General features: G+C 42.0%; 1 protein-coding gene across 7 annotated transcripts in view; it reads right to left on the minus strand.

Annotated features, from left to right (window-relative positions):
• Nucleotides 1–25,661, minus strand: part of PROX1 (prospero homeobox 1) — a 53,323-nt gene that overhangs the window by 22,206 nt on the left and 5,456 nt on the right. For 3 of the 7 annotated variants that reach the window (XM_072831077.1, XM_072831078.1, XM_072831080.1), the window contains 3 exons: nt 20,713–22,506; nt 13,641–13,746; nt 7,009–7,203 (listed from right to left, as the gene is read on the minus strand). In XM_072831077.1, coding sequence (XP_072687178.1) covers nt 7,009–7,203; nt 13,641–13,746; nt 20,713–22,439 — 2,028 coding nt within the window. In that variant the 5' untranslated portion in view covers nt 22,440–22,506. Of the gene's footprint in view, nt 1–5,566; nt 6,773–7,008; nt 7,204–13,640; nt 13,749–20,712; nt 22,507–24,552; nt 24,596–25,661 lie in introns of those variants that run through there. The other 4 variants (XM_072831081.1, XM_072831082.1, XM_072831079.1 and 1 more) reach the window with 3 other exon arrangements.

Genomic DNA, 25,661 nt, shown 5'->3' on the forward strand with positions numbered 1-25,661 from the left:
AAATACCAAAAGGTCTGCGGGGAAAGTTGTTCAAGGAGGCTCCGGGGACAGAATCAGTTCTGGGCACCCTTATGGGTCCCTTCCTGCAGGAGGAGCTGCTCTGAGAGACACAGAGATTTCCTTGAGGTAGGCCGCCCCTCAGCCTCGACGTCACCGTACACACTACAGTGAAGTGATCTTAAACCTTCCTAATGTGCCAGTTCAACCGCTCTTTGGAAGAACAATTATATTTGTTTTTCTTGGCTTCACCCTATTTAACAGGAACAGAAGTATAATCATCATTAATGGTCCTCTCCTCCTTTACTTCTCAAATAGCTGTCTCCGCATCGCATCTTTAGTTTGTGTCTCAGGCGAAAGCAGGGGCTGGGGGGCACACGGATTGCATTGTTTTGTGTCCTGTTACCAAACAGCACTGAAGACTGGCTCCAGGCAATCCCTGAAGGGGATACGGGTATTTTTAAATGACAACGGTCTGGTCTGCGTTGAGGAACCGAAATCCTGTGCGTCACCAAAAAGAACGTTTGCAAAATTCCTTCTCCTGGCAGATTTATGCTGAGATACTTAAGAGAAATGAGTGACTGAGCCCTAAATTTTCTGCCCCACGGCTGAACGAGAACCAAACAATTACAGTGAAATCAAATCCAGGGGCGGGAGGAGGACGAGGAAAATTTGATTTAAAATATTATCTGCCCTGTGAAAAGGGATCACCAACTTTTTGAACGAGCGTCAGGTCGCTAAATGAGTTTGCTTAATCTAGACGAAATAAACAGGCTCCTTTTCAAAAGGCTGTTAGAACTTCTTCAGACATTTAATCCGGGATGGGCCGAGCACAATGATAACATCCCACCGAAAGCTCCAACCACCACCACCAGCGGCTCTCCGCAGAGAACTTGCTCCCTTTCTCCTATTGATAACCCTTTGTGGGGCGAAGAAAAAGAGCAGAGGCAAGGAGAACTGAATGTCAGACAATAGACATCACTCCACACTGTCTCTGAACTTCCCTCATCTCTGAAGGACAATTAATTATGAAGGCCTTAGGGGTAGGTCGAAGCAAGGGAAAACCCACTGCCATCCCAGCACCACGGCTGCCACCTCTGTATTTGCTAAATGGCTTCTCCTGTTGGGGTACAGCCACCCAGAGAGCCAATAGATCATGGGGGGGGGCGGGGAGGGAGGAAAGCAAAAGATTTTTTTTTTGTGTGTGCGTCTGCCCTTGTATAATTCTATTCTCACTGTGAACTCATCCATACACAAAACACAAGGACAATTTTTTTTTTTTAAAGAGAGAAAAGCCACAGGGTAGGTTGCAGCAGAAACGGCCTCTCAGTGGTGTGTTAAAAAGGATGGTCTTTTCACCAAATCATTTCACAGAGGCAAAACAGACAAACACAAAGAGTTGAGACTTTTTCTCCGACATTAAATGGAGTAACTGATAAGGTCAGACATATGATACCTAAAGACATGAATCTGTGAACTCTTGAAGTCAAAGGGCCTCTCTGTGCTGAGGAACAATCTTTCAAAGGAAATAGATCATAGAACTCCACTGAATCCGCTTTAAACTTTATGAAGCAGGAGGAGAAAAAGCTCTAAGTAGGGAAGCTTGACAGAAGAGCCTTGAACTATTTTCTGAAGGAAAGATGAGACCCTCCCTAGGCTGCCACAAAACATTTTTTTTTTCTAAAGGCTCCTCTGAACTTTGATATGTGCCAAGACACTGCCATTGAAAGCTGTATAATTATGTGCTATAGCCACTGTAGAAAATGCTTTGTTCACCCCAACAAAGGACAATAAGCAAAGTAAAGCGACGTTACACTGTATCTTTTTCTTTAAGAATGTTGAGAAAGGTCATGGAATGCTATAACTAATAAAGCTGTTGAGTAAGGAGGTTTTAAAGCTGATCTTACTGTGCTTGAATGTAACCCAATGACAAAAAAGACACAGGGAGCTAAAAATGCAACGACATTACCAAATAGATGATAAATCAATGGGCCCGCTTCATTATACTGATCAACACCTTGAATCCCAAAAGGACAGTGGTGCAAAAACGAAGCTCCGTGCGTGCGTGCACCATCCTGCCTCTGCTCCCCGCAACACCCCCGCCCCACCCCCGCCCCCAACCCTTCCAGCCCACCTCGAAGCCGGCATCCTTACTGTTCTCTCCCTCACACTTCAGGCCATCATTCTGTACAGGAATATGTTCCCAGACAGCCAGCCATGTGTGTACATATATTTAGAGAACATTCATTTAGTCTCTTAAAAGATCAATTTGGCTTGTCAGTGGCGGGACTGGCAGGGGAAGAAATGGTAAGAGTCTCTTTTCCTCCTCGCCGCCCACCAAGGGTGTGTGTCATGTGATCACTCAAACGGCTCAGCGGCTCGGAGGCCAAAAGACTGCAACAGCAGTAAAAGGTTTCCGCTCATGTGCCAGTTTTCCAAATGATCACTCATATTTAAGTATCTATTTGGAGCGGAGGGAAGCGCTTCCTAAATCCACCTGTCCTCATTTTTCTTTAAAGAGATGACAATGTGAATGAGAGATTTCCAAATGCATTAAATCTTCTAAAACGTGTGTTGTGCGGGAAGCAGGAGGGTTGGGCATAGGGGCAGGCGGGGTGGAGAGAATGCATTCAGCACATGTATTTCAGTGTGTGTGTGTGTGTGTGTGTGTGTGTGTGTGTGTGTGTGTGCCGGGTGGGGGGGGGGCGGTGTGATGTGAGGGGTGCTGCTGTTCTTCTTTTCTCTTTCTAAGAGGAGAGTGTGACGACACAGAAGCAGGCCTGCAGAGGTACCCTCCTTGGCCGGTCAGGTGACACCTGGGAAAAAGTTGAACCGTGGGCTCTGTGATGGAGCACCTGCTCGGTGGGATGTCAGTATTTCAGGAAGTGGTTTGGACGAGCCCCATAATCAAGGAACTGAGTTCCCCGTGTTGTTTTTTTCTCAGCCTCCCAGCCTCCCACCTGAGTCTCTTTAGGGACGGCAATGGGGGCTAAGTGCTCTCCCAGGGCACGTGGACCCTCCTGCAGATAAACGGCTACCACTGGCAGGCCTGTGAGGGATGCTGGCTGAGGCCGGTGGGGACAAGAGCCACCCTCTGGTCCTGCAGATTGACAGACAGTCCTCGGCGCCCCCTTGGAAATGGACAGCCATCCTTACCTTCCTTCCTGTCCCGGTTGTGAGGGAAGCAAAAAAGTAATAAAATCCAACTCATCTGCCCCTAAAGTCAGAAGTATCAGTATGATTTAAAAACTGGGAAGGGATCCCAACCCTTCTTTCCCTCCCCATAAAAAAATGTTGGAACCTCTTCAAAGGGAAGTGAGAACGAAGCAGGGAAATATATACCATAACACCTGGAAAGACAAATTTATTGTTGCCAATCTCATTAAACGTGAGAAGTAGGAGAGAGATGCAGCCTGTCATTAAACCCCCCTCTCCTGCACACCTTGGCACACTCACCTTCAGAAGCGAGATGCCCCACCCCGTGTGAGGTGGCCAACTTCCCTTCCTCGGGCAATACCCGGGGGCCCCTCCCCCTTCAGTGTCTTCCACTCCCCTCCCCTGGGTCTTCTCAGGCTCTCACCACACTGGGGCTGAGCGCTGTGCCAAGGATCTTGGCCATTGTGTAAACTGATACAAAAGGCAGAACAAGCCCTCCTGTCACTTCGAAGGTCCTGACTCATAAAGGCCAGGAAATGCAGGGTTCTAGAGGAGGAGAGAGATGCAGGCCACTCCCTCCTCGCTAGTGATAAACCTTCCCCATCTGCTTTATTTTCCGGGAGGCCAGGGGTCAGTAACCACTCTGGCCTTGAAAGCCATGAGCAGCAGGGGCTGGAGGGGGATGGTGCTAGGCAGTGACAGAGGTGCCACCAGCAAGCTTATGACAGAGGCAGAGACAGCAGAAAGCTGAAGAGAGATAAGCAGCTGCAGAGAAAGAAGGAAGAAGAAAGTCATCGAGAAGGAGGGAAAGCCTTGGTTGGCTTCATTCTCCCTCACCCCTCTGTCTGCCTGGCTCTACTGGTTCCCACCAGTTTAGAATCACTTAAAAAAAAAGGTATAAAGCTTTAGGCAAACTAAACTTTTTTCTCATATTAACAACCATATGGTTATTATTGCTCACATTAAATAAGTTAACAACGGGAAGATATTCAGAAGAGTGCCTGGGACATAGCACAGTCAAGAAACGTTAGTTATTTTGTTATCGTTACAAACTGATTGAGAAACTTAAAAATCCCATCAGTAAGCAGTTCTTTTATTTGACTAACTCATACTCAACTGGGTTAATATATTCCTTGAAACTGACTGGATCTTTGGGCATCATGTAGCCATAACTTCAAAGTCTCTCTACCATATTTCGTCTCGGTTTAATGAGAAAAAAAAAACAAAAACCCAAGGTATACAGTTCTCTACTTTGCCATCCTCTTCACTTGCTCCTGTCAGACTACAGATTCACTTGATCTCAAGAGGAGAAACTTAAATATAAAAGTCAAGCAGTGCACACAGTATCACTTGAGACATTCAGCTGGAGGTGCCAGGTCTACTTGTGGCTCGTGGCCACGACCCACAGTGGTAAAGCTACAACGATAGGACCAGTGGCTTTTTAAGCATCTCACTTAAGCGCTGACCTCCATGCACAAAGGCACAGAAAAGAAGGGATCATCTTATCTGAAGCTTTTGTTAGTAAATGCGCCAAACTGGGAGGCTAAATTAGAAGCTATTTAGTGATCGTCAGTGGCGGCGAGTATGCGTATGTGCCTGTGTGCGTACGTGTGAGGGAACAGCACAGAATCCATGTTCCTGCTTTCTTTCTTACCACATTTCTGGAAAGATCCTAGTTTTTACTGAAGAAGGAAAAGACCCAGAATAGACCAAGAACTTGTCTGAAGTCACATGAGAAGTGACAAAACTGCTCCCCGGGCCCCATACTCCTTGCACTGAAGCAGTCTTAAAATAGACACTGCAGATAAAGGAGAGGTGGCCTGGCTGGAAGTGGATATGATTCACAAAGAGAGAAATATCAGATGTTAATCATATTAAAGGAGGATTTAGATGATGCTAAATGGAGCAGCTTGTTGGGTACCTCTTGATGCCAGCCGCCCCTGCTTGTGTCATTTCGGCCCTTATGCTGTGAGCAGGGGATTAAACTCCAACCAGGTAAGGTTTAAAAACCCTAAAAATCCTAATGTGCACCATAAGGATTTGTCCTCTCGAGTATATTACACAGCAAAAACGCAGAACTCATCTCATGAATCTTGGACAATTCTTTTAGGAAGCTTGACTCATGCTGCCAAACAAATATTTGCCATAATCAGCTGTAAAGAGCTCACTAGCACACAGTTGAACTCTCTTTGGGTAAAGTTGAGAGCAACAGACTTCTCAGAAAGGGAGAGGAAAAGAAATCGAAGTCTTCATAAGATTTCTTTAAAATGTTTAGCCATAATCCTATTCATCAGCTTTAGAAGAAATTCTGCTAGAGAGTAGTCAGGAGAAGAAACCAGAGCTCTCCTACAACAGACTTTAAACACAGAGACTTTGTAATGGTGAAGAAATCCAAGGAGGATCCCCACATTTAATGTGTTCAGCCAAAGAAAAACTTGGTTCATAACACTTTTAGCAAGAAAAACATATTAGTCTTGGAAAACAAAGATAAATTGGCTTGCAGTGCAACTGTTCAAACTTTCAAGGGAAAACCATGACTTCGCCACAGCTAAGCTCCCACCTTCAGGGCCTGATAAGCCACCATCCCTGATCTGCACTGCCAAAAACCTTGTGAGAAGGGCCCCAAGAGGAATGGGCAGACAGGGCGGTGGGAGGGCAGGTCCTTTTATTGACAAGTCTAGACCAAGATGCCTTTCTCTTTCTTTGAAGCTGCCAATTTCCTGGGTGTTTCTGGGTGCCTATCTACGTGAGGAAAGCAAGAATATTAATGTAAGGTCCCCCTGTACGAGGAGATATAAGAGAAGAAAATTCTTATCCTCAAGATACCCAAGAAAAGGACCAACTGTGTCAAGTCATCCATAGCCTATCTACAGTCACCAGCGGGGGTTCAGCCCGCAGAACCCTTGCCACGTTCCCACCTCTAACTATTGTTGCCTCAGCCAGCAGGGCTCAGCAAAATGCTTTTGTGAGGACTAGGAGATTCGCTAGTGTTGTCTCATAGAGAGTCATCACGTTGCAATGAAAAATGTTTGCTGAGGCACCACATTAGCCAGTAAAGAAACGCCTTACTCATAGCCACACATCTTTCATTGTTGTGTGGCTATTGCTTTCTGGGAATCGTCTACAACGCTTCGTGTGTATCTAGAATATGCATGTTGTAGATACGTGTGTGTGTGTGTGTGTGTGTGTGGATAAAAAGCAGCATGCCTGTGAAGTTACACATATGCGAGATACACACACTAGACTGTCCCCACCAGAGAACAAAAACAGAAACAAAACCATAAAAAGATGTTGATGGCTCTCTTATAAGACGTACTTAGTATAATTCTCATACCATTTCTTCCATAAAGGAAAAAAAATGCTGATTAAAGTAGAAACCACAGAATCACTTCCCCATCAACCTTTCTAGACTTTTTTTAGAAAACAACTTTTGCGGCTATCAGTGCACACAGCATATGTCAGCTCAATCGACATGCCAGGACATAAGTAGCAAAAAGGCCTATGAAAGTGGAGACCTCTTCTCTGGAAAGGGAGTCACTGTGAGTGGGTCCCTTGCTGCAATTTCCTGCGAATTCTCCAGTTCCCTTTGCTATGGCCAATGGGTCTTCATACAGCAGAGCTGGGGAAAGGGAAAGGATGGAGAGGCAGGTCAGCTCCCCGTGACTCTGATGGGAACCAGACTGGGGGCTCCTCATTGCTACTCTACCTCTTATCCTATTGGGGGATGCTTGTGTGAGATAACAAGACTACAACTGATTTGGGGGACACTGCTAAAGAAAATAAATTTTTCAAAAAAAAAAAAAGAAAAAAAGAAAAGAAAAGGGAGATGACCAAACAATAAAGATGAGTTCCTACCTCAAAGTCATTTGCTTTATTGTAGTGCATGTTCAGAGCCCTGTACAGCTCACAGTCTCTGGTTATAGACAGCTCTTCGGTACTGGTGACTCCATCGTTGATGGCTTGACGCGCATACTTCTCCATCTGAATGTAGTAAAACTCACGGAAATTGCTAAACCACTTGATGAGCTGAGAGGTAATGCATCTGTTGAACTGTCAAATTTAAATGTTGGAAAGGATAAGAACATTGCCATTTTCTTCATTCATTCTTTAAGCATTTGATGTATTTTTAAAGTTCTCCTCTCCTTCTTCCTTAGGTATGTTTTTGATTCCACCAAAATGGTGGCAAGAGGGCTGGTGAAAGCAGTAATACAGTTATAAGAGATTGTAAAACCCATCAACAATGGAAATCCCTTCCCAACCCTTTGCATTTCAAATGGAAAACTCATGTTCTAAATCTGATTTTCCTTAAGAAGCTGAACATCTTATTTTAAACACTGCTGGAGCAAACAGTATTTGTAAACTTCTTAATGGCAATTCATTCAAGCCACAGAACCCTGGGAAGAGTTGTTACTTTCAAGTGCAGACTTCCCCCTGCTTTTCAAAAGTTCATGTTCTGCTACTTTGCTTTTACGAAAAGACCTACGTTGGTACCTGGTTTCCCTAACCGAAAGAAATCCAAAAAAGGATTTCTGCTTTTCAGAAAAGAAGCACCAAGGGAAAATTGTGTTCAGCGCCCATTTTGCAGCGAGCCATGAGGGAGGTGGCAGGCACCCCGAGCAGCAAGAGGGGCCCCACCAAGCTCCTCCCCAGAAAGCAGGCTCAGCATCTCAGCATCATGCTGCCATGGCTTTGCACTGTGTCTGTGAGCATCTGTGCTTTATCTTGATTTATTTTGTGCATCTGTTATCGAGATGTGTCCTAGGGTATCCGAAAAGTCTAAAGAGAGGTTATTTTTTGGGGTCTGGGAATGCTCTAAACATTTTTTCCATATAAATTGACGGTAATTGCTTCTTTGCTTTCTGCCATTTTGGCTTATGGAGGGTTTCCTAGGAACGCTCTACTTTTGGATAGCGGGGGAAACCTGCACCAGAGATGGTGAGCCATGTGACTTCACCACTAGCATGATTTCTTTTTTTAAATGAGAATTTGTGTCATCACATGACAGCCTCGTACAATGCTGGAAAACAGCTTTTGCACCAAAGGGGAGGAATCTGGCACTTGCTTATTTTTTGGTGATGGGTGATCCCCATGGCCATCCAGCTGTGACTCCACTTTATTTTTGCACACGGTACTCACATCTGTCCAGCCAGACGGCCGCACCTGTTTGTACACTTCCTACAGCCAGCATTAGGTAAGGCCCACGCCCCTTTCTGTTGGAGTCTATGCTGTTTGGAAGGTGTGGTTAAGACGTAGTACACAGACAGCATAGACAGAAACTTTATTACATTTTTTTTTTAAATGCCAAGTTACCATAACATGATTAGGCTTTAAAACTTTGTTTACCAAGGTTTCCTGATGACCTTTTAAATGAAGATGTCTTCCTGGACTCACTGCAAATGATACCATTCTTATTGACAGTCCTCTGTTCACGGTAAAGGACAGATGCATCTCAACTTGCCAAGTCAAAACCAATAAATCCATAGCTTTATATCAGGCGGGCTGACAGACAACCCCCTGCCTTTTGTCATCACAGGCATTCCCTTCCCTGGGCCCCCAGAAAAAAGATGTACATTCATCAAAAATCAACAAAGACCACTTATCAAACATTGGCCATGAGAACATCCAGACTCCCAACAAGATGACAGCTAAAGTGTGTATTGGGGCTGTAATTACTACACAGAAAGTTGTTTCTATACTAGCAAAGATAATAAATGAATGAAAATTTATGACAGAGAATGGACGTAACAAGGAAACAGAAGCAGGGAGGCTGGTGCTTCTCCCAAAAGGCCAACTTGCATCATAATTGCCATGGAGTTGCAAGGGCCCTTACAGATAATTGACCAGAAAATGATTAAGTCATCAGCAAATCGCTTCTGCTTGCAAGAGTTCAAACATGTACTTAACCTATCCAAGAATTATATTTTCACTCTGTGTGTCTGCTCTGTCTCTATTCAGCCTTGCGGGGAACCCGATTAAAAAGACAACTGAAGGACCCCCGTTATCTGATCTTCTGGTTGCCGATTTCAATAGAACTTAAACCCATTACGATTTGCTGAACTTGGAGTTCTTTCCATTTTATCTCAGCAGTAAAATACACTGTCCAAATTTCCAGACACTGAGATAAGGACTACAGGCCCCCGTGACGGCTTACTGTTCCTTTTTAATTCTTTTAGAATAAGAAACAAAACATTACAAAATGATAGCAGGCTGTGCAGTGGGGAATGAAAATTGCTTTGACATGGAGATTAGGCTTCTGCATTGTTACAAGACATTGTCTCCTATGGACAAGAGTACTGTAGAGGAAAAAAATAGAAGGGTATTTTTTTTTTTTTTCTAGAATGGTCATGAATGACCTAATGGGGGAGGACAAAAACGTAAGTGCACTTGCCATTATTTAGGAATGAGACATAAAGGGAGATTTAAAGCTTATTGTTACAGAATGGAAATACCAGAGAGAAAGAATGGGCAAAAACAACAGACTCCCCCGACATAAGACAAGTGAAATGACCAGCACAACAGCTTGGAGAACAGGGTTTCCCTCCACCAGAAGTGCACTGAAATTTGTTCTGTTTTTAGTTGCTGGCAAAAAAAGCAAAGGCCACCCCTCCCACCCCCCACCGCCTCTTTTCCAGATATTCACGCTGCGGGAGAAAAAGTGTTAAACTTTAAAGAGTTAATTCCCCCCCCCCCCCTTTCTGTAGTGGCTTACAAGAAAAGGATCAATTGTTCTATCAAGGAAAGCTCTGTAGTGTGTTAATGTGTTACTGCAAAAACTAATCGCTACAATAAAGAGGCTGTGTTTCCACAGTGTGTGAGTCTCTCTGACTTTGATTAATGCTTCCCACGGGACATCTCAGCCTCAATATGGGCTGAAGAAACTTCCTAAATATTCAATGAGCATGGTCAAAAGATGTATAAAACAAATCAATCTGACACCTTAATCTGGCTAGGCAGCAGTTGACTCAAGGGGTGGAGGGAATGAGATACATCATTTAACACTGCCGGCTTGAAAAGCTGTGAGCGTCTGTTCTTCAAAGCTAAAATGACACTGAATCTGTTGTACTTAGTGGTCTAAGAGTTATTAGTTGATACATTAAAATCAGCACCCAGTAGTGCACAGGAAGATGGTGGGGCCCATTGATCCTTGGCATGTCTCACACATTTGCCCCCTTGCTCTTCTCAAAGGATTTTGAAGCTCTGATGAGCTGAGCTTTTTGTCTGGCTAAATGTCGCAGGGAGGGGATGGAGTTGGACTCTGTGAGAACATGGAACTTTGTTTAGATTCTTACTCTAGGAATTAGACCAAGTCAGCCCTGGTTTCATCCTTCATAGAGATCATCGCTGGAGAGCTCACACCAAGCCAGTGTCTGACGTGTACGAGGTTTTCTCCCACCTCTCTCTTTCCAGAGTAATTTAAAAGTATTCACCTCTTGCTCAAACAGAAGTCACTTGTGGAGAGGGAAGCGCTCTATCCCTCCCTAAGGAAAAATGCAAGGCAGGGTGTATCACCCTGGCTGGGCTCACCTTCTGGGGTGGATCAGAGGATTCACTTGGTCTAGTACCATCTTCTAACTGTGTCTCTGATGACACCTAGGCTACATTTTACTCACGAAACAAAATATTTTCCACTTGTGTTGTTTCTCTCTCTCTCTCCCTCTTTTTCTTTTACTTGCAAAACTAACTTCTGATCCCCATTTGAAATGAAATGACTTTTATGACGTGGAAAGGTACATTTTGTTAGGATTAGGGATTTTCACTTAAATGAATGCAGCCACAATCCAGTATAGGCCTGTGTCATTGTGACAAGTCTTACTTGGCCCACAGACACATGAACATGTCTTTCTCAAGACAGGTGATGCAGGCTGTCACTTCTGATAAACTCCTAAGGTCCTTCCTCTAGTTTCCAGGGATCTCTTAATTTTGTAGTGGTTATCTTGAATCTACAGTGAAATTAAATTTTGGATTGCCTATTCATATATAGAAAAACATCTAGTTATTTCCATCTTGCAAATTGGTATCCACCTTTACATATCTCTATTTAGAAATAGATATGTATGTGTTTATATATCTACACCCATTATATCTATGTGTACAACATTATAACATAGGCATAAATATACATGTGTATGAGCATATGCATCGTCAGCATTCAAATTCTGGATTTTCCTTAATATTAAAAAGTCCAAGAATGTTCTACCATTGTTTTCTACAAAGTTTCTGGAACACGGTGCCCGGACTATCCTTCCCTTTTCTATGCATGCCTTTCCAATCTCATCAGCATAAGCTTAGGGAATACAAATTCATTTATTACTAGCCAAAGAAAAAACATAATTAGCAAAGTTAAAAATGTATAATTCATTCCAAAAATAAAAGAGAAATGACCTTCGGTGATTTTCCGCTATGCATTATATGCCCTACTGTTTCCCCTCCATTAGAGTGGATAATTGGGAATTAACCAGACTCACGTATACTTTAACAGCCTCCTCTCTCAGTATGGATAGAGAATGGAAAGAATCTATAATCTGAATATTAGTGCTTTTTTTTTAAATAAAATATTCACCCTGGTATTTAATTGTTGTTTACATAGTGATTATTTGCAAAGCTGAATTACTAGATGTATTCTAAACGAATAGGAACAATTTCTTATAAGTTTACACTGCAGTGCATTTATAAAGATTACAGATTAACTACTACAGATTAACAATCTCCCCTACTCTGGCCTCCCCCCCACCCAACAAATGTTTCTAATATTTACATCTACAGTTGGACAGTGTTGCTGGCTCAGAATGGCTGCTGCTTTCTATCCTCCCAAGTGGCTGCATTTCAATGGTAGGTGAGAGACCCCTGTGTATGAGGTCTGTAAAGCTCTTTGGCCTCCTTCTGATGAAAAGCACTATCTAAATAACATAAGGTATTCTCATTATTATATCACAACACTGCAGATCATTGCCCTAAAGAGGAGTGGAGGAGGTAACATGGGCACCTAGACACGCGCGCGCACACACACACGTGCACGGTAACACTTTCTCCCTCTCCTCCACGTTCTCCCCTTCTTCCTGGAACTAGAGTGTTGAAAGGAACCCCCACCCTAACCCCAACCCCAAAAGAACGAGGCTCCAGAAGCTGTCCAGTCTTCCACCAGTTGACAAATTCCTTCCCTGGTGTCTGTTTCAGATGGTCTCCCCACAAAGTCCAACCCCTTTTCCTGGCCTATACTGTGTCACTCGGCCTTTTCTGCACTTTAATGATTCTCAACCAGCCGTTCAAATTACTGCCTCTCTGTGCCTTCCCATCCTGCCCCGTATGTTGGCCCTAAGTGGGGAGAAAACATGCCTTCCACTTAAGGAGCTCAGCCAGGGAAGGAGAAAGATAAAAGGCTGAAGTTGATACACAATTCAAAAGCAAACAGGAGGGAAAACAGAACTTTTCTTATAAGGCCAAATAAAACATCAGTGAAGGAAACTAAAATGAGTTGGCCTGCAAAAGGGGGCCAATATAGCAACTGGCCATTGGGCACGGCATGGAGGGAGTGCTGGAGCAACAAGCATGTTTTGGCAGCTCCCGAGTTCTCCGTGGCAGAAATAAGAACTTGTACATATGGGGGTGGGCAGCAGGGGGTGGGGGGGAAAGCACCCAAGCCTAATAAACTAATCTCAGCTAATGTAATGTTTATCAAGTTCCTCGGATAATGATACCATGCATGTGATTATCATCATCAAAACCCAATCTATGTTTTAAAAAGTTGCAGATGATTAACACAACATCAAGTTGTTGCAAACAATCACTTAAAACCCACACACAGACACAGACGTGCGCACACACATCCACACACACACAGAACCAGGAGGTCCCCATATTCTGTAGAATGAGGGAGGCTGCAGCTGTAGGCCGACAGCTTTCATATCCTCATTTGAATAATGTGTCCTGAATCTGTCACTTTATTCATTCTCCTTATGCTCAGTGTACTCTACATCAACAACAAATTAAGTTGTAAATAAGAGACAATCATCACTTTTGTTTTTAAGCAGCTACTGCATAGAGAATTTCAATGTACGCGCCTTTCGACAGGGGGAAAAAGAGGTGCTAGAGTTTGCTTTCATAAGCACAAATATGGGGAAACCAACAGAAACCAAAACAGAAACAATTTACTGTTGCTGAGGGGAGGGGAAAAAAAAAACCCATTCTCTAGAGCACACCCCTCCGGGGTCGGCTGAAATTTCTTCCAAGAAGTTACTAAGACATATAAAGACAGAGGCTAGGACTGCTGGCTCACACTGGAAATGCACGTGACTTGGTACCAGCCTTCTGGTCTTAGGGGGCATCTTTGCCTGGCACGGCTTTAAACAAAAAGATTGAGCGCATTAAATCAATTAGAACACAGGTGTATCAATGGATTGATTTTACACTCATGTCCACTAACTTCCAAGAGTTCAAATCACTACCACGTGCAAAGAAATTGAAAAATCACAAAAGAAAGATGTCCTTACCTTCACATCGGAGAAGTAGGTCTTCAGCATATTTGAGCTGGGATAACGGGTATAAAAGAACATGAGCTTTGCTTTTTTCAAGTGATTGGGTGACAATCCTTCCTGCATGTAGGAGGCATTTGGTTAAGGAAAAAAATTTCTTTAAACACAAACATCCACCACCCACCACTCCCCCAAAGAATCTGGAGGCCCATCAAGCAGCCCGGGGAATTGTGGAAGGTAAATGGCACCACTGGCCACAGAATCCATCACTACCTTGCTGCCGCTTGCTCAAAATGACCATTGCTTGTCAGAATTTGCCAAGAGTGATGGTGAGGATGTACAATGTGGTCGCAGAATCTTGGCTACTCCGTGGTGAGGATGGCAAAGCATTCCCCCCGTTTGAGATCCTGATGTTACCTATACGTTCACTTGTTGCTAAGGAGACAAATGCACCCAACACGTATCATACAACTCTTATCGTAAGAGTTATTTTTCTTCTTCGCAATTACAGTTCTGTTTGTTCTTCTCTCCACACTCTGCAGTTTACATCAAATTATTATCCTAATGTGCGGGAAAATATAAAATGCATTATTTTGAACACTGTTAGCCAAGCTTCATAGTTTACCTTTTAGCGCTAATCTAATGGAGCATCTTGACTCACTTTCTTCCTATTTTATTATTATATCCTTTTAATTGTTTCCTTTTAAATAATAGCTAAAAGTTAGGAGGGGTAGTTTTGGCACAGAGAGCGCAGGGAGGGGGTGTCGCTTTTGTTAAAGCAACGATCCAAAACCAAATACAATTTGCCTCTCCTGGATTTATAGTTAACTCCTTTGAGAGTGGCACAGTAGTTGGGGCTAACAAATCAATAAATGTGGGTTAGCAGATCAATAAATGGCCACTTACCCAAAATAAGAAGGCCTATTTATCTGGAAACATCATTACCTTTTAGATCTGTAAACAGCAGCAACTAAAACAGTTCCCAAGAGAATGTGAGGCTCACCATAACAATCCAGGCTTCCTGATTCTCCCCCAGATTCTTGGCACTCCTCAGCAGACTCAGAGCTGGGATGGCTCTGGTCACATCTGTGCTACAGCCTGGCCCTGCCATTTCCGCAGCAAATTAATGGCTTTATAATTTATCAGAAATGAAGATGCACGTGGAGAAAATCAATGTGGTCCCCCACAAGGTCAATTAAGGGTCCTTCCTAGAAGCTTCTCTAAGGATTTTCTCTTAAAAGAGAGTATGAGAAAAATAAGGAAGAAAAGAAAATCTGCACTTGTGTGTGTGTGCGCGTGTGCACACACATGCGTGCACACGCACACACACATTTTACCACGCAACAAAAATGCCACACCTGGCGAAAAAAGGTCAAACAAATACACGCATTTTAGGAAAAGTCAACGTTTCTAAATGACCTCCATCAAGAGCAGCGTGACCAATCTTAGGAAGAGCGAGAACCAGGAAGTTAGTAGAGAAGCGTAATCAAATTAATACTGATAAGCTCTTGACTACTTACAGCAGGGTGTTTAACCAAATATTCTGCTGAGGATTTGATCAATTCGCATTCCCTTTAACATCGTGCAATGTTTAAAAGATCACCTTGGTTTGTAATTAGAAAAATTAAACCTTGTGCCTCCCCCAGACCCCCTCCCACACCCCCACCACGGAGAATACACACTGAAGGAAGAAATTTCGATTTTCTATCTGTAAGCCAAAGCAGCTTAACTGAACTTGTGTTTTTGTTTCAGATCCTTAATGATCACAAAGACGATAATTTATGACTGACATACTTCTTGTGCCAAGGAAAGAGCTGAAAGGCCCTCCAGTAACCTCCATTAGACTGGTAGAGAAGACTAAAGGAGCCCGGCACACTTCAGGACCATCTGTCCAAATGGGTAAGTGAAATAATAGTGGCAAGCTGTCTCGTCTTGCCTCGTGATAAGAGTTTTCAGGCAAGTCTAAACTTCAGCAGACGTTCTCAGATCTGGGTTCTAATCTTTTCTTCAGATGCCCAGATTAAAAAACAACCTTGCACACTGAATTATTATCAGGGGAAAATACCAAATTGTCAAAAATGTGGTCTCCTACAAAACACCTTGTTTTGCTGTGGTTCTCAGAGATACAGCTACCAGAACTTCCTGACGCTTTCAATATGCTTAACATTATGCTTCGATGTTTTAGTTCTTTTTATTTAAAAAACAAAAACAAAAACAAACTCTCCATCTTATTTTGATCAGGATTTGGAGGCTTTTTTACTTCATGAAAAAAATTATTCTAATTCCAGTGTCTCAAGTCCGTTTTGCTTTAAAATGTTTCCTGTTGGTAATACTTAGAATTGATCAGTTGAAACGGAACACAGAATAAATCTCTATCTCCTGCTCATCGTGTAATTAAGATAAAATTCCCATAAAATATATGTTTCTAATAAACTATTAAAAATAGCTAATGAAACATTTAAAAGCCAACAGTTAGATAATCCTTTTTTTTCCTCCTCAAAATAAATCTGAACTGACCAATTGGTTAATTTCCCTTTTAAGTGCTTGTGCTGAAAAGCAACTGTTCTTCCAAGAAAGCACTAGCTGTTTCCAGGATACTTACACACGCACAATGACTCATGATGGAATAGATTCAGTAAACATACAGCTGTACTGAACACGAGCTAAGCTCCATTCAAGGCCAGGAAAGAAAATGAGCACAAATAAATATTAAGGAGGTAAGGGGGGGTGGGGCGAGGGGGATGGAACGCAAACAAGATCTGTCCCGGCAGCTCATGTGGCTTTGCCTCAATTCTCTTAGCCATAGCTTTGTGAAGACAGATGACATTCAATTCTATGTGTAATGCAAAATAGACAATAACTACTGAAACTTGAGACAGCTGCCAGGTGTAAAAAAAAAAAAAAAAAAGAAAGAAAAAGAAAAAGGGAAAAAAAGAAAAGATGATAAATCCATAAATTAATGAAAGACATCTGCTCAGGAATATAAAAGATCAGAGAAGTAGGGTACTGCAGCTGAACCTGAAGCGGTGTTCAAACAACCTGAGAATCTGAGTGTTGTCTGTTTACCCAGCACAATATAACCTTACCTACACAGCAGTGGCAGGGGAGGAGCAGAGGTGGCAAAAAGGCAAATGCAAGAACACATTGTGAGGCCTGGAGGAAGGGAATTCTTTTTTCTTTTTCTTTCTTTTTCTTTTTTTTTTCCCTCCAATTGAACTCCAAATTGTGGCTAGAGATTTTACCAGCTGCAGTTCCAACCAAATTGGATTGGGGCTCCTTACTCACATTTTCTAAAAGGCTTTGAAACCCAAAGAATTTTCGCGGCCTCCTTAGGCTCTGATTTGCTGTTTCTGAGAGGATTTCTCTCCCTCAAATGGGGAGAAAAGGTCTAGACTGTCTCATTTCATGAAGGTGCTAAAGCCAGTTGTTACTCCAGTAAGAAGTTGAACGCGTAAGATGTGTCACTTATAGAAAATAAAAAGAATTCGCTTAGTAATTTTTTTTTGTGGGCGGGGTAGGAACCAAGAGTCTCTCGGTCTTTAATATAAATGTTTTCCCCGTAGCTATTACAACTAATACAATTAATATGGCCCCATAAGGCTTCTAAAAATGTCTATGGACTATTTCACATATCAGAAATTCATTTTTAATCCATATGTTCCCGTTGGATTTTAGTTTCAAATTACCAAACAATTTTCCTTTCTAAACTTGTGTTTTCAGCGTTTCCCCTAAAAGTCAGGTAGGGAATATTGGCTATCACAGGAAACTGAGCTCAGTTTCCTTACCTGCACATCTTAATGGCTCATAATACTACTCTTGCGCTTTAACTGGGTGCATGCAAATGTCTGAGGCCCAAACAAGGCTATTTTTCTTGAGATGCAAAGAGGATGAATGACAAGGAACATCATGAAGAAAAACAATTGGCTGGCTGTTTCTTTTGGAATTTGAATAAAACTTAATATTTGATTAAATAGATTCATTTGCAAAGATACTATATATATATATATATATATATATATATATATATATATATATCTCCAAGATGTGAGTTCTTGGAGCAGGTGCACTGACATTGCTTCCAAACATGCACACACTCACTACTTCCTATTAGAAAGGATAACGAGGTAGCGCTTTTATATAGATTATATATGCCTAATGTGCTGAATTTAGAATGGATTTATCTGATAAGCTGGTATTCTTAATAGTTCTTATCTTGGCTACTTTGTTCAAAGAAGCGGATGATGCCCTTTGAAGCGGGAAAGAATCATTCCTTAAGAAATTATTCATTACTATTTGGAAAGCCATGACTACAAAGTAAAACATAATGATCATCATAGAGGTATGATTTCATCCCATTTCTACTCAGGTCTATTGAATTTTTTCCTAGGAATAACTGTGCTTCAGGGCTCAAAGATGGCCCTTACACACCTAAAACTGAAGTAGACACCACTCCCCAGGATTCCCAGAGCATTCTTTAAACTAAAAGCTTGGCAATTTTGCTGCATGCCATCAGGTAAATCAAGGCAACAACAACTGCCATACAAAGATGGAGACAGGAGAAAAGAAAAATGGGCCGAGTCTCCCAAAAAAACACTCAGATTCTCATTGGCTTCAGAATCGTGGGGATTATAGAAAGGGTTGCTGGCCTATCTTCTTCCTGAGAAAGAAGGTATCAATGAGATAAATGGTTAAAAGTACAGCATGATGGAGGAGAAAGAAACAAGAAGATAGAAAGCCAGAAGGTGGGAGATGTAATCATTAACTGCAACAAGAAGCCAAAATTATTTAGCTCCATGAAAGAAACAGCTCCAGGGGTAAGCAGCATTTCATATGAACACAGGTGTTTGCAAGCCATCCTGTTCAACAGACTCTTATATTGGTAGCAGAGGGAAGTTATTCAGCTGAAGAAGCAACTATATTCTCCTTAAAGCCTTTGATATGTATAGAAATAAAAGGAACTTCTTTCAATTCAAATCCTCTAAATTCCTCAGGGGATTTAGAGAGCCTGAGACAATGAATGTAGCCAACACTTAAAGCAATCTAAAAGATTTTTTTTCCTAGAAGACCCAACTTACTTAAAAAAAAAAAAAAAAGTCAGAGGCAAAATGATCCAATTACAATGAAAAGTCTAGTAAAAAAAAAAAAACTGGTTAAAGAGTTTAGTTGGCACGTATGGGACTTTGAAACCTGGTTTGAAATATTTCTTGAAATAGGTATGTTCCTTTCCTCTCTCTCTTTCTCTCTCTCCCTCTGTGTGTGTGTGTGTGTGTGAGAGAGAGAGAGAGAGAGAGAGCGAGAGAGAGAGAAAACAACCCACCATCATGACTACTGCCTTCAAAATGAAGTAAGAGATGTATGAGAGCAAGAGGGGCTAGCGCTGGACCTCAGCCTTGTGTGCACCTCAGATGCTCTTTCTGCCAACGATAGAAAACCATTCCAGGCACTGCCATCTTCTTGCTTGGCCTTTCTCATCACCAACATTATACGGCAATCATTTTGACCAATGTTTGTTAACTGTTTACAATGTGCAAGGCACGGTGCTTGGTGCAGCTTTGATTCATGGCTGGTAGTTTAAATTTTAGGTCTTTGAAAGGTGGAAGTTAAATCAGCAACCAAACCAAGACCCAATTTCTATTTATATATCCAAGTCCTCAACATCTTTATCTTCCTTCCTCGCATGACATTATTCTCTTCTTTCTCACTGTGGAAAGAGACTGTGTTTAACTGCCCCAAGTGGGTCTCATACTTGTGGCTCTCATTCACCTTATCAGAAATCTTCACTACCGTCCTCAGAGCTGGTTAGAAGGATGGCCTTCCCCACATAGAAAAAAATATATTTCCATCATAGCTGGGACTTTGCACTTACGTGGCAGCCTCTGGAGTGGGCTTAGATACTAAAATGTCAATCTCTAGTCATCAGGACAATTGCTCAAAATCCTCAATTTAGCAACAGCCAACTTAATTACTAAATTTTATGTCCATCTGGCAATTGATTATAAAAGAAACCTGCCTCTACCTGCCCCCAAATGCTACTATTCTATGACCCCAAAACACCAACAACCACAAGATTTTTAAAAATTTACTGAAAGGAGCAATTTACAGAGAAAAAAAAAGTCAGTTAAAAATAACTGGAGTTCAGGACAAGTCTAATAAAAAATACAACTGGCATCTCTACCTAAAAGTCAGGTTCAAAATATAAAAGAGTCATAAAAAAGAGCCATTTTTACGTCGAATACAGCTGAGTTTTATATTTAATTGTGCTCTCTCGCTTTCCAAAATAATTTGCTTTGTGTATGTTAGGACAAAAGATTTCTGTGTATGGCTGAACAGAGGTTAATCATGCATAGAGGCAGCTGCACCAGACCCAAAGAACAGACCTTGGGTGAACGAGAGAGAGAGAGAGAGAGAGAGAGAGAGACCAATGTCGTCTGAATAAATCAGTACCTGTATATTTCCTTAAAGAAACAACCACAACAAACCATGTCTCACTTAAAGATTAAAGAGAATCTCTTTCCACCCTCACTGCCCCCATGTTCAGTTTCTCCCACCCAAGCCTCCCACCAGTAAAGTGCTCTTCATAAGATTTAATCAGGTCTTCTTTACACAGCCCAGGAGCCTTGCAGATGGTTTAAAGGGAGAATTCTTCTTATGGAATCTTAAGGATCTCAAAACTGACTTTTCTCTTGGCTCCATTATAAAACTTAATACCCTAAAAAATCGGATAGAATTCAATATGACAATGAGATTTTTGTCCATCTCTGAATCTAATCCTAAAGAGAGAGAGAGAGAGAGAGAGAGAATATACAGGAAGAATAGCAGAAAAAGCACTGCTGAAAAAGCACATATTAAATCCCAGCTCTTCGAGGCAATTAACAACTTGTGAAAGTTGCAAAGATGTGGGTTTCCCGTGAAGCTTTTGTGCGATCAGAAGTGCCACACGTGTGTTGATGAAAGCCTATTACTCCGGATAATAGGAAAGATTGCATTCCTAAGAAGATACTAGTCTACATTATTCTATATATTGTGGAAACCTGACCTTTGGGGAAGCCTCTTTTTGTTTTGTTTTCCTCGAGGGGGAAAATAAAAGGATATTGCACTTCCCGAATAAGGTGAGATTTCGGACATGTCTTGAAGATCGCCACACTCGGACTTGATGAGTGACAGGGAGAGCCCTTCTGCGGTGCTGGGTGGGTGTGCTGGTGAACAAGGATGGTGGCTCAGGTGGTGGGATGACATCTTGGTCCTCAGACTCGTTGTCTCCCTAGTTAAGTCTAAGGATTCAGGAGAGGCTCTGTCTTTTCCCGAGAAGGAGCCGGAGGGAGCACCTAATGGACTCTGAAATGGGTAGGCCATCAAGGGAAGGGGGAAGGGGTGGCGGAAGGTGGACGTGGTGAAGCCCGCGGTGGCAGAGAGAGGCGACTGGTGCAGGGGCTGGTGGTGGCCGCCGGCGGGGGGGCCGGAGGCGGACTGGTCGGAGGAGTTTTTGCGGACAACCAGGGGCAGCGCTTCCGTCTGGTCTGTGGAACTGGGCATCTGCACGTTGCCAAAGGTGTCCAGGGGGTTCGGAATGATGACGTCGCCAAAGCACTGCAGGCGCTGGTTGGCGGTGTGGAAATTGTGGTTTTCCCCGTTGACTGCAAATCGGGCCTGGGGAATCTGGAGAGGCGGGAAGACCTGAGGAACCTGGCGGGAGGGTTTGGCGGAAAAGACTTTGACCACAGTGTCCACAACTTGCGACATGGCAGTGTTCAGTTCCTGCTTCAAGGTCTCGGCCAAATGTTTGCCTTCTGGTTGTAAGGAGTTTGGCCCGTGATCTCTTTCTTTGTTGTTGCCTTCTCGTTTCGGCTTGTTTTCAGCCAGCTCCTGCTCCCTGATCAGGGCTCGGGCTCGGTCGATGAACTGCCCTGGGTCCAGCTCGCACATCTCGTTATCTGACCGGCCCACGGAGTCCTGCGCCCTGGCGTCCAGGATCTCCGAGCGCATGCTGTCTTCAGACAGGTTCCCATCTTCATCATTTTCAGAATCGGTGCTGTCATAGATTTGGTAGAACTTCTCCTGCAGCTGGCGCAGCTGTTTCTGCATGTCCTCCAGCTGCTGCTTCAGCTGTCGGCGCTCCTCTCGCTTCTGTTCTTTTCGGGCTGAAACCAGCTGCTGGAAACTCTGTTGCTGCTGCTGGGGCAGCTTCTGCTTGCGTTTGTTTTCTCTGTAACTTTCTCGGGGACTCACAGACTGCGGGGCCATCTCTCTTTCATTTTCATTGCCCCTTAATGCCACACTGGGGGAATGGCTCATACCCCGAATGATATTCTCAACCCGGGCGCGCTTTGCTCTCAGGTGCTCATCACATAAGCGATCCATATCAAACTGGCTCATAGTAGGCCTGCCAAAAGGGGAAAGACACTCTGGGGGGCTGTCTCTTGAAGAGTTGCTGCATATATCCTCCTGATGTACTTCGGAGCCTGTACTAGAGAGACCGCTGGCTTGGAAACTGGGCTCCGTGCCACCATTTTTGTTCATGTTATTTTTCAACAGCTGGGAAATTATGGTTGCTCCTGGAAAAGGCATCATGGCATCTTCATACGAGTTCGCCCTCTTCAGCAGCTTGCGGAGTACATTTGACTTTTCCCCATCTGCATGCTGCACCACTGAATACTCAACATCCTGCTCAGAACCTTGGGGATTCATGGCACTAAAAAACGTTGCTCTTGCCTTAGCAAAAAATGCAGATGCTGTCCCTACCGTCCTTTTCACTCCAATGTCAACTCTTCTCCTCTTGGTTTGCCGGCTTAAGAGGGCTGTGCTGTCATGGTCAGGCATCACTGGACAGTTATTGTGCCATCTTCAAAAGCTCGTCAGCTGGGCACAGCTCAAGAATCCCGGGACCCTGGCCAACAGAACAAAAGGACTGATGAATCATTTTCTTTAAATTTCTCCAAATTTCCTGACCTCAATCCTGAATCAAATGCAAAATGCATAGGCTCTGGGATTTATGGCACATTACAATTATTGCAATTTATTATGCACTCTGCTTGAAATGAAACATTTTTAAATATTTCTGCTCCACTGGTTTAAGATGGATTAAGATTAAAAAAAAAAAAAAAGCAAAAACTGCTTAAGCACCAGTAATATGATTCTCTTTCACAAATGCCTAAAATGATACTGTTTATCTTCAGAAGAAACGGTAGATTATAAGAACACAGCCTCTGACAACCAATTGATTAAATTTTGGGTACTGAGATTCATATTACAAAAGAAGATGAAAGTGGTCTATACTTAAGAAATAAGGTTAAAATTTGAGGCTGTGTGAAATTTGGAGGAAAAATTCCATTTCTGAATTAAACTTACGGTGATTTTAATGCTCTTAATGGAAGAAGACTTGAAAATAAATGCAAATACTTAACACTCCCCCCCTTTTCACAGATTTTTAAACTACTTTTGTCATATGTGAAATGGGAAGGAGAACACCCCCATCAGCATCTTTCCAATATAAATGGTCAATTTAACATTGAAATAAATGCACAAATACTCATTTTACAAGTCTGCTTATTTAGCATAGATATGCATTTTTATTAGTAAAATCACATTTGAAAATGGTATCTGTTGCTATATTTTAACACAAGTGTAAGAATATTTATACATTTTCATGATGTCCTTTTGATAAATTATTACAAAGTTGGACTCACTGCAAAAGAAGGGAATTGTCACATTTTAGAAATCAAAATGTGGAACAATAAATTGAGTTAGGCAAGGATAAATACATCTTCAGTATCAGTTTTCTTCTATTCAGATCTGCCAAAATCTGTTCCAATGCCTAAGGAAACTTTAACATACACTGTTTGTGAATCGTATTTCTTATGCCAAATTAAAGGGGAAAAAAAGATAAATAAAGAAGGAAACAGCATTAATCAAAATACACGATAAAGAGAAATATCGTCTCTGCATATGAACTTCCATTGTTTCTTGAGGACACAATATGAAAAGAATAGCTTTCCTTGCATGTTATAAAAGGCACTTGACATATTTTGTGACTTATTACCTAGTGATACTAACCCCAAATTCTGTATAAATCTAAGATGTCGTATCTTTTTGCTTACAATTAACATTTTATGAAGAAAATGAAAATATTTTTTTCACACAGGGTTTATCTCATATTAAACTTCACGTTTGCTTAACAGAGCACATCTTCACAATAACAGGGTCTATTGCCAAAGGCAGCGTGCAGAGTGTTTGGAACAGCTCCCATCTCTTTCGGTTCACCTGTAAAAACATCTACGTGCTCCCTAGGACTGCATCTGTGGCTAGTTTTAAAGAATGACTATCCATGCAAATAGGCATAATTTCAGCATGAAATAACCTGTAAAAATCAAGAAAATGCTCAATGCTTAGATGACAATGTGTGGGTTTTTAATTTTTTTTTTTTCAAGCAACAAAGATTTCATCCTGCATTCCTTGTTCCTGGTTTCTACGTGAAGATACAACGTTTTTTTTTAAAAAAGCCTGTTTTAGAGTATTATGCAAGCAATATGATGCTTCTTTATATTTTTTGTATACTTAAAAATAAAATACTTTTTGTACGCCTCAGGATAAAATTTCCTGAAGTCAGAATGGAAACAGATCTTAAGAACTTCAACACTGGGTTCAAAATTGGTTTCAGAATGATTTTGAACCCTCAACACATCAATAATAAAACTGTGTTCAGGAATATCAAATGCAATGACAAATATTTCACTGACACATTAGATCTGATAAATCAGGTATAGCGATCAGATGAGAAAAAGAAAAAGACCGAGACAAACAAGAAAAGGGATGAATTATTTCAAAGCCTAGAAAGACTTGCACACTGGGGGTAGGTCTTTGCAAGGAGGACTTTGGTGTGTGTATCTCAGCTTTCCAAAAATAGAGTTCATTGCCATTATTAAAAATTTTTTACCTCTTTCCTTTTTGTGTGCAAATCCTTTCCTCTTTAATATCACCTGAAAGGCACATGAGTCTCCAATCAAAACGGTGAACAAACTTTCTGCAGTCTTTTTTCTTCCTCTGTTCATCTGAACACCCCATCTGGATTTTCCTCCTACCCATCCTTGCTAGGGAAAGAGCATCTCTGAAACAGAGGCTCAGAAATGACAGGCTGGTGTAAGAGATGAGCACAAGGTCATCCCCAGGCATCCTTCCTTTCCCAACTGCCATTTACCTCTGCGTCAACTGCACTTCCTCTCATCTAGCCTAGGTATCAACAGCTGCATCCCTGCTTCATGCCCAAGCCAGGAAGAGGGCTGTGCTCTTCCTAAGGTGGAAAGACATGATACTCTCATCTTCAGTGGACAGTGTTAATTCGACATGCTTTGGGGTCTTTCAAGAACAAAATATCTTGCAACTTCCTTCAAATTCACCAAACTAACCTGGTTTTTGCAATCCCTTTTTTTACCCAGTCAGGATTTTTGGATTAGATAATGACTTGCCTTCTGTTTTGGGCTAAGAGAATTTAAATATTTTTAGGTCTTGTAAAATGTCCAGCGAAGATGTAACAAACAGGACAAAACAAATAGGAAAAATTATATATTCCACTAAGACAAGGCACTATATCAGTAGGCACAAATAAATATATCTCTCCACATAGCTAAGGCCTAAACTTAGAACTAAAGGTATGGTAGTAGTACACACTGGAATCATAACTCATGGAGGCAAGAGACGACATTAGGTAATTGTAACTGTTTGACGACATTAGGTAATTGTAACTGTTTGACGTAATACTTCATTAGCATCTTGATTCATAAACAAGATCTATACGTGAACATACTGACCACAGAAGAAAATGTTTTGTTAAATGTCTGCAATAGAAATTAAATCACTTGAAAACACTTTTAAAGGCGCTTCCATGAATTTCCCAATTCAGAATTTAGAGATGCTATGGACTGACTGACTTTATCACTCATACCATCTTGGCCCGTTAAGATTTGTAGAAATTCCTTTATTTCTCAACATATGTACTGCCACAATGTTTCAACTACAATTACTATTGACTCTTATTGTATTTTAATT

This window comes from Canis lupus, chromosome 6 (genome assembly GCF_048164855.1).
Source record: "Canis lupus baileyi chromosome 6, mCanLup2.hap1, whole genome shotgun sequence".
Lineage (NCBI taxonomy): Eukaryota > Metazoa > Chordata > Mammalia > Carnivora > Canidae > Canis > Canis lupus.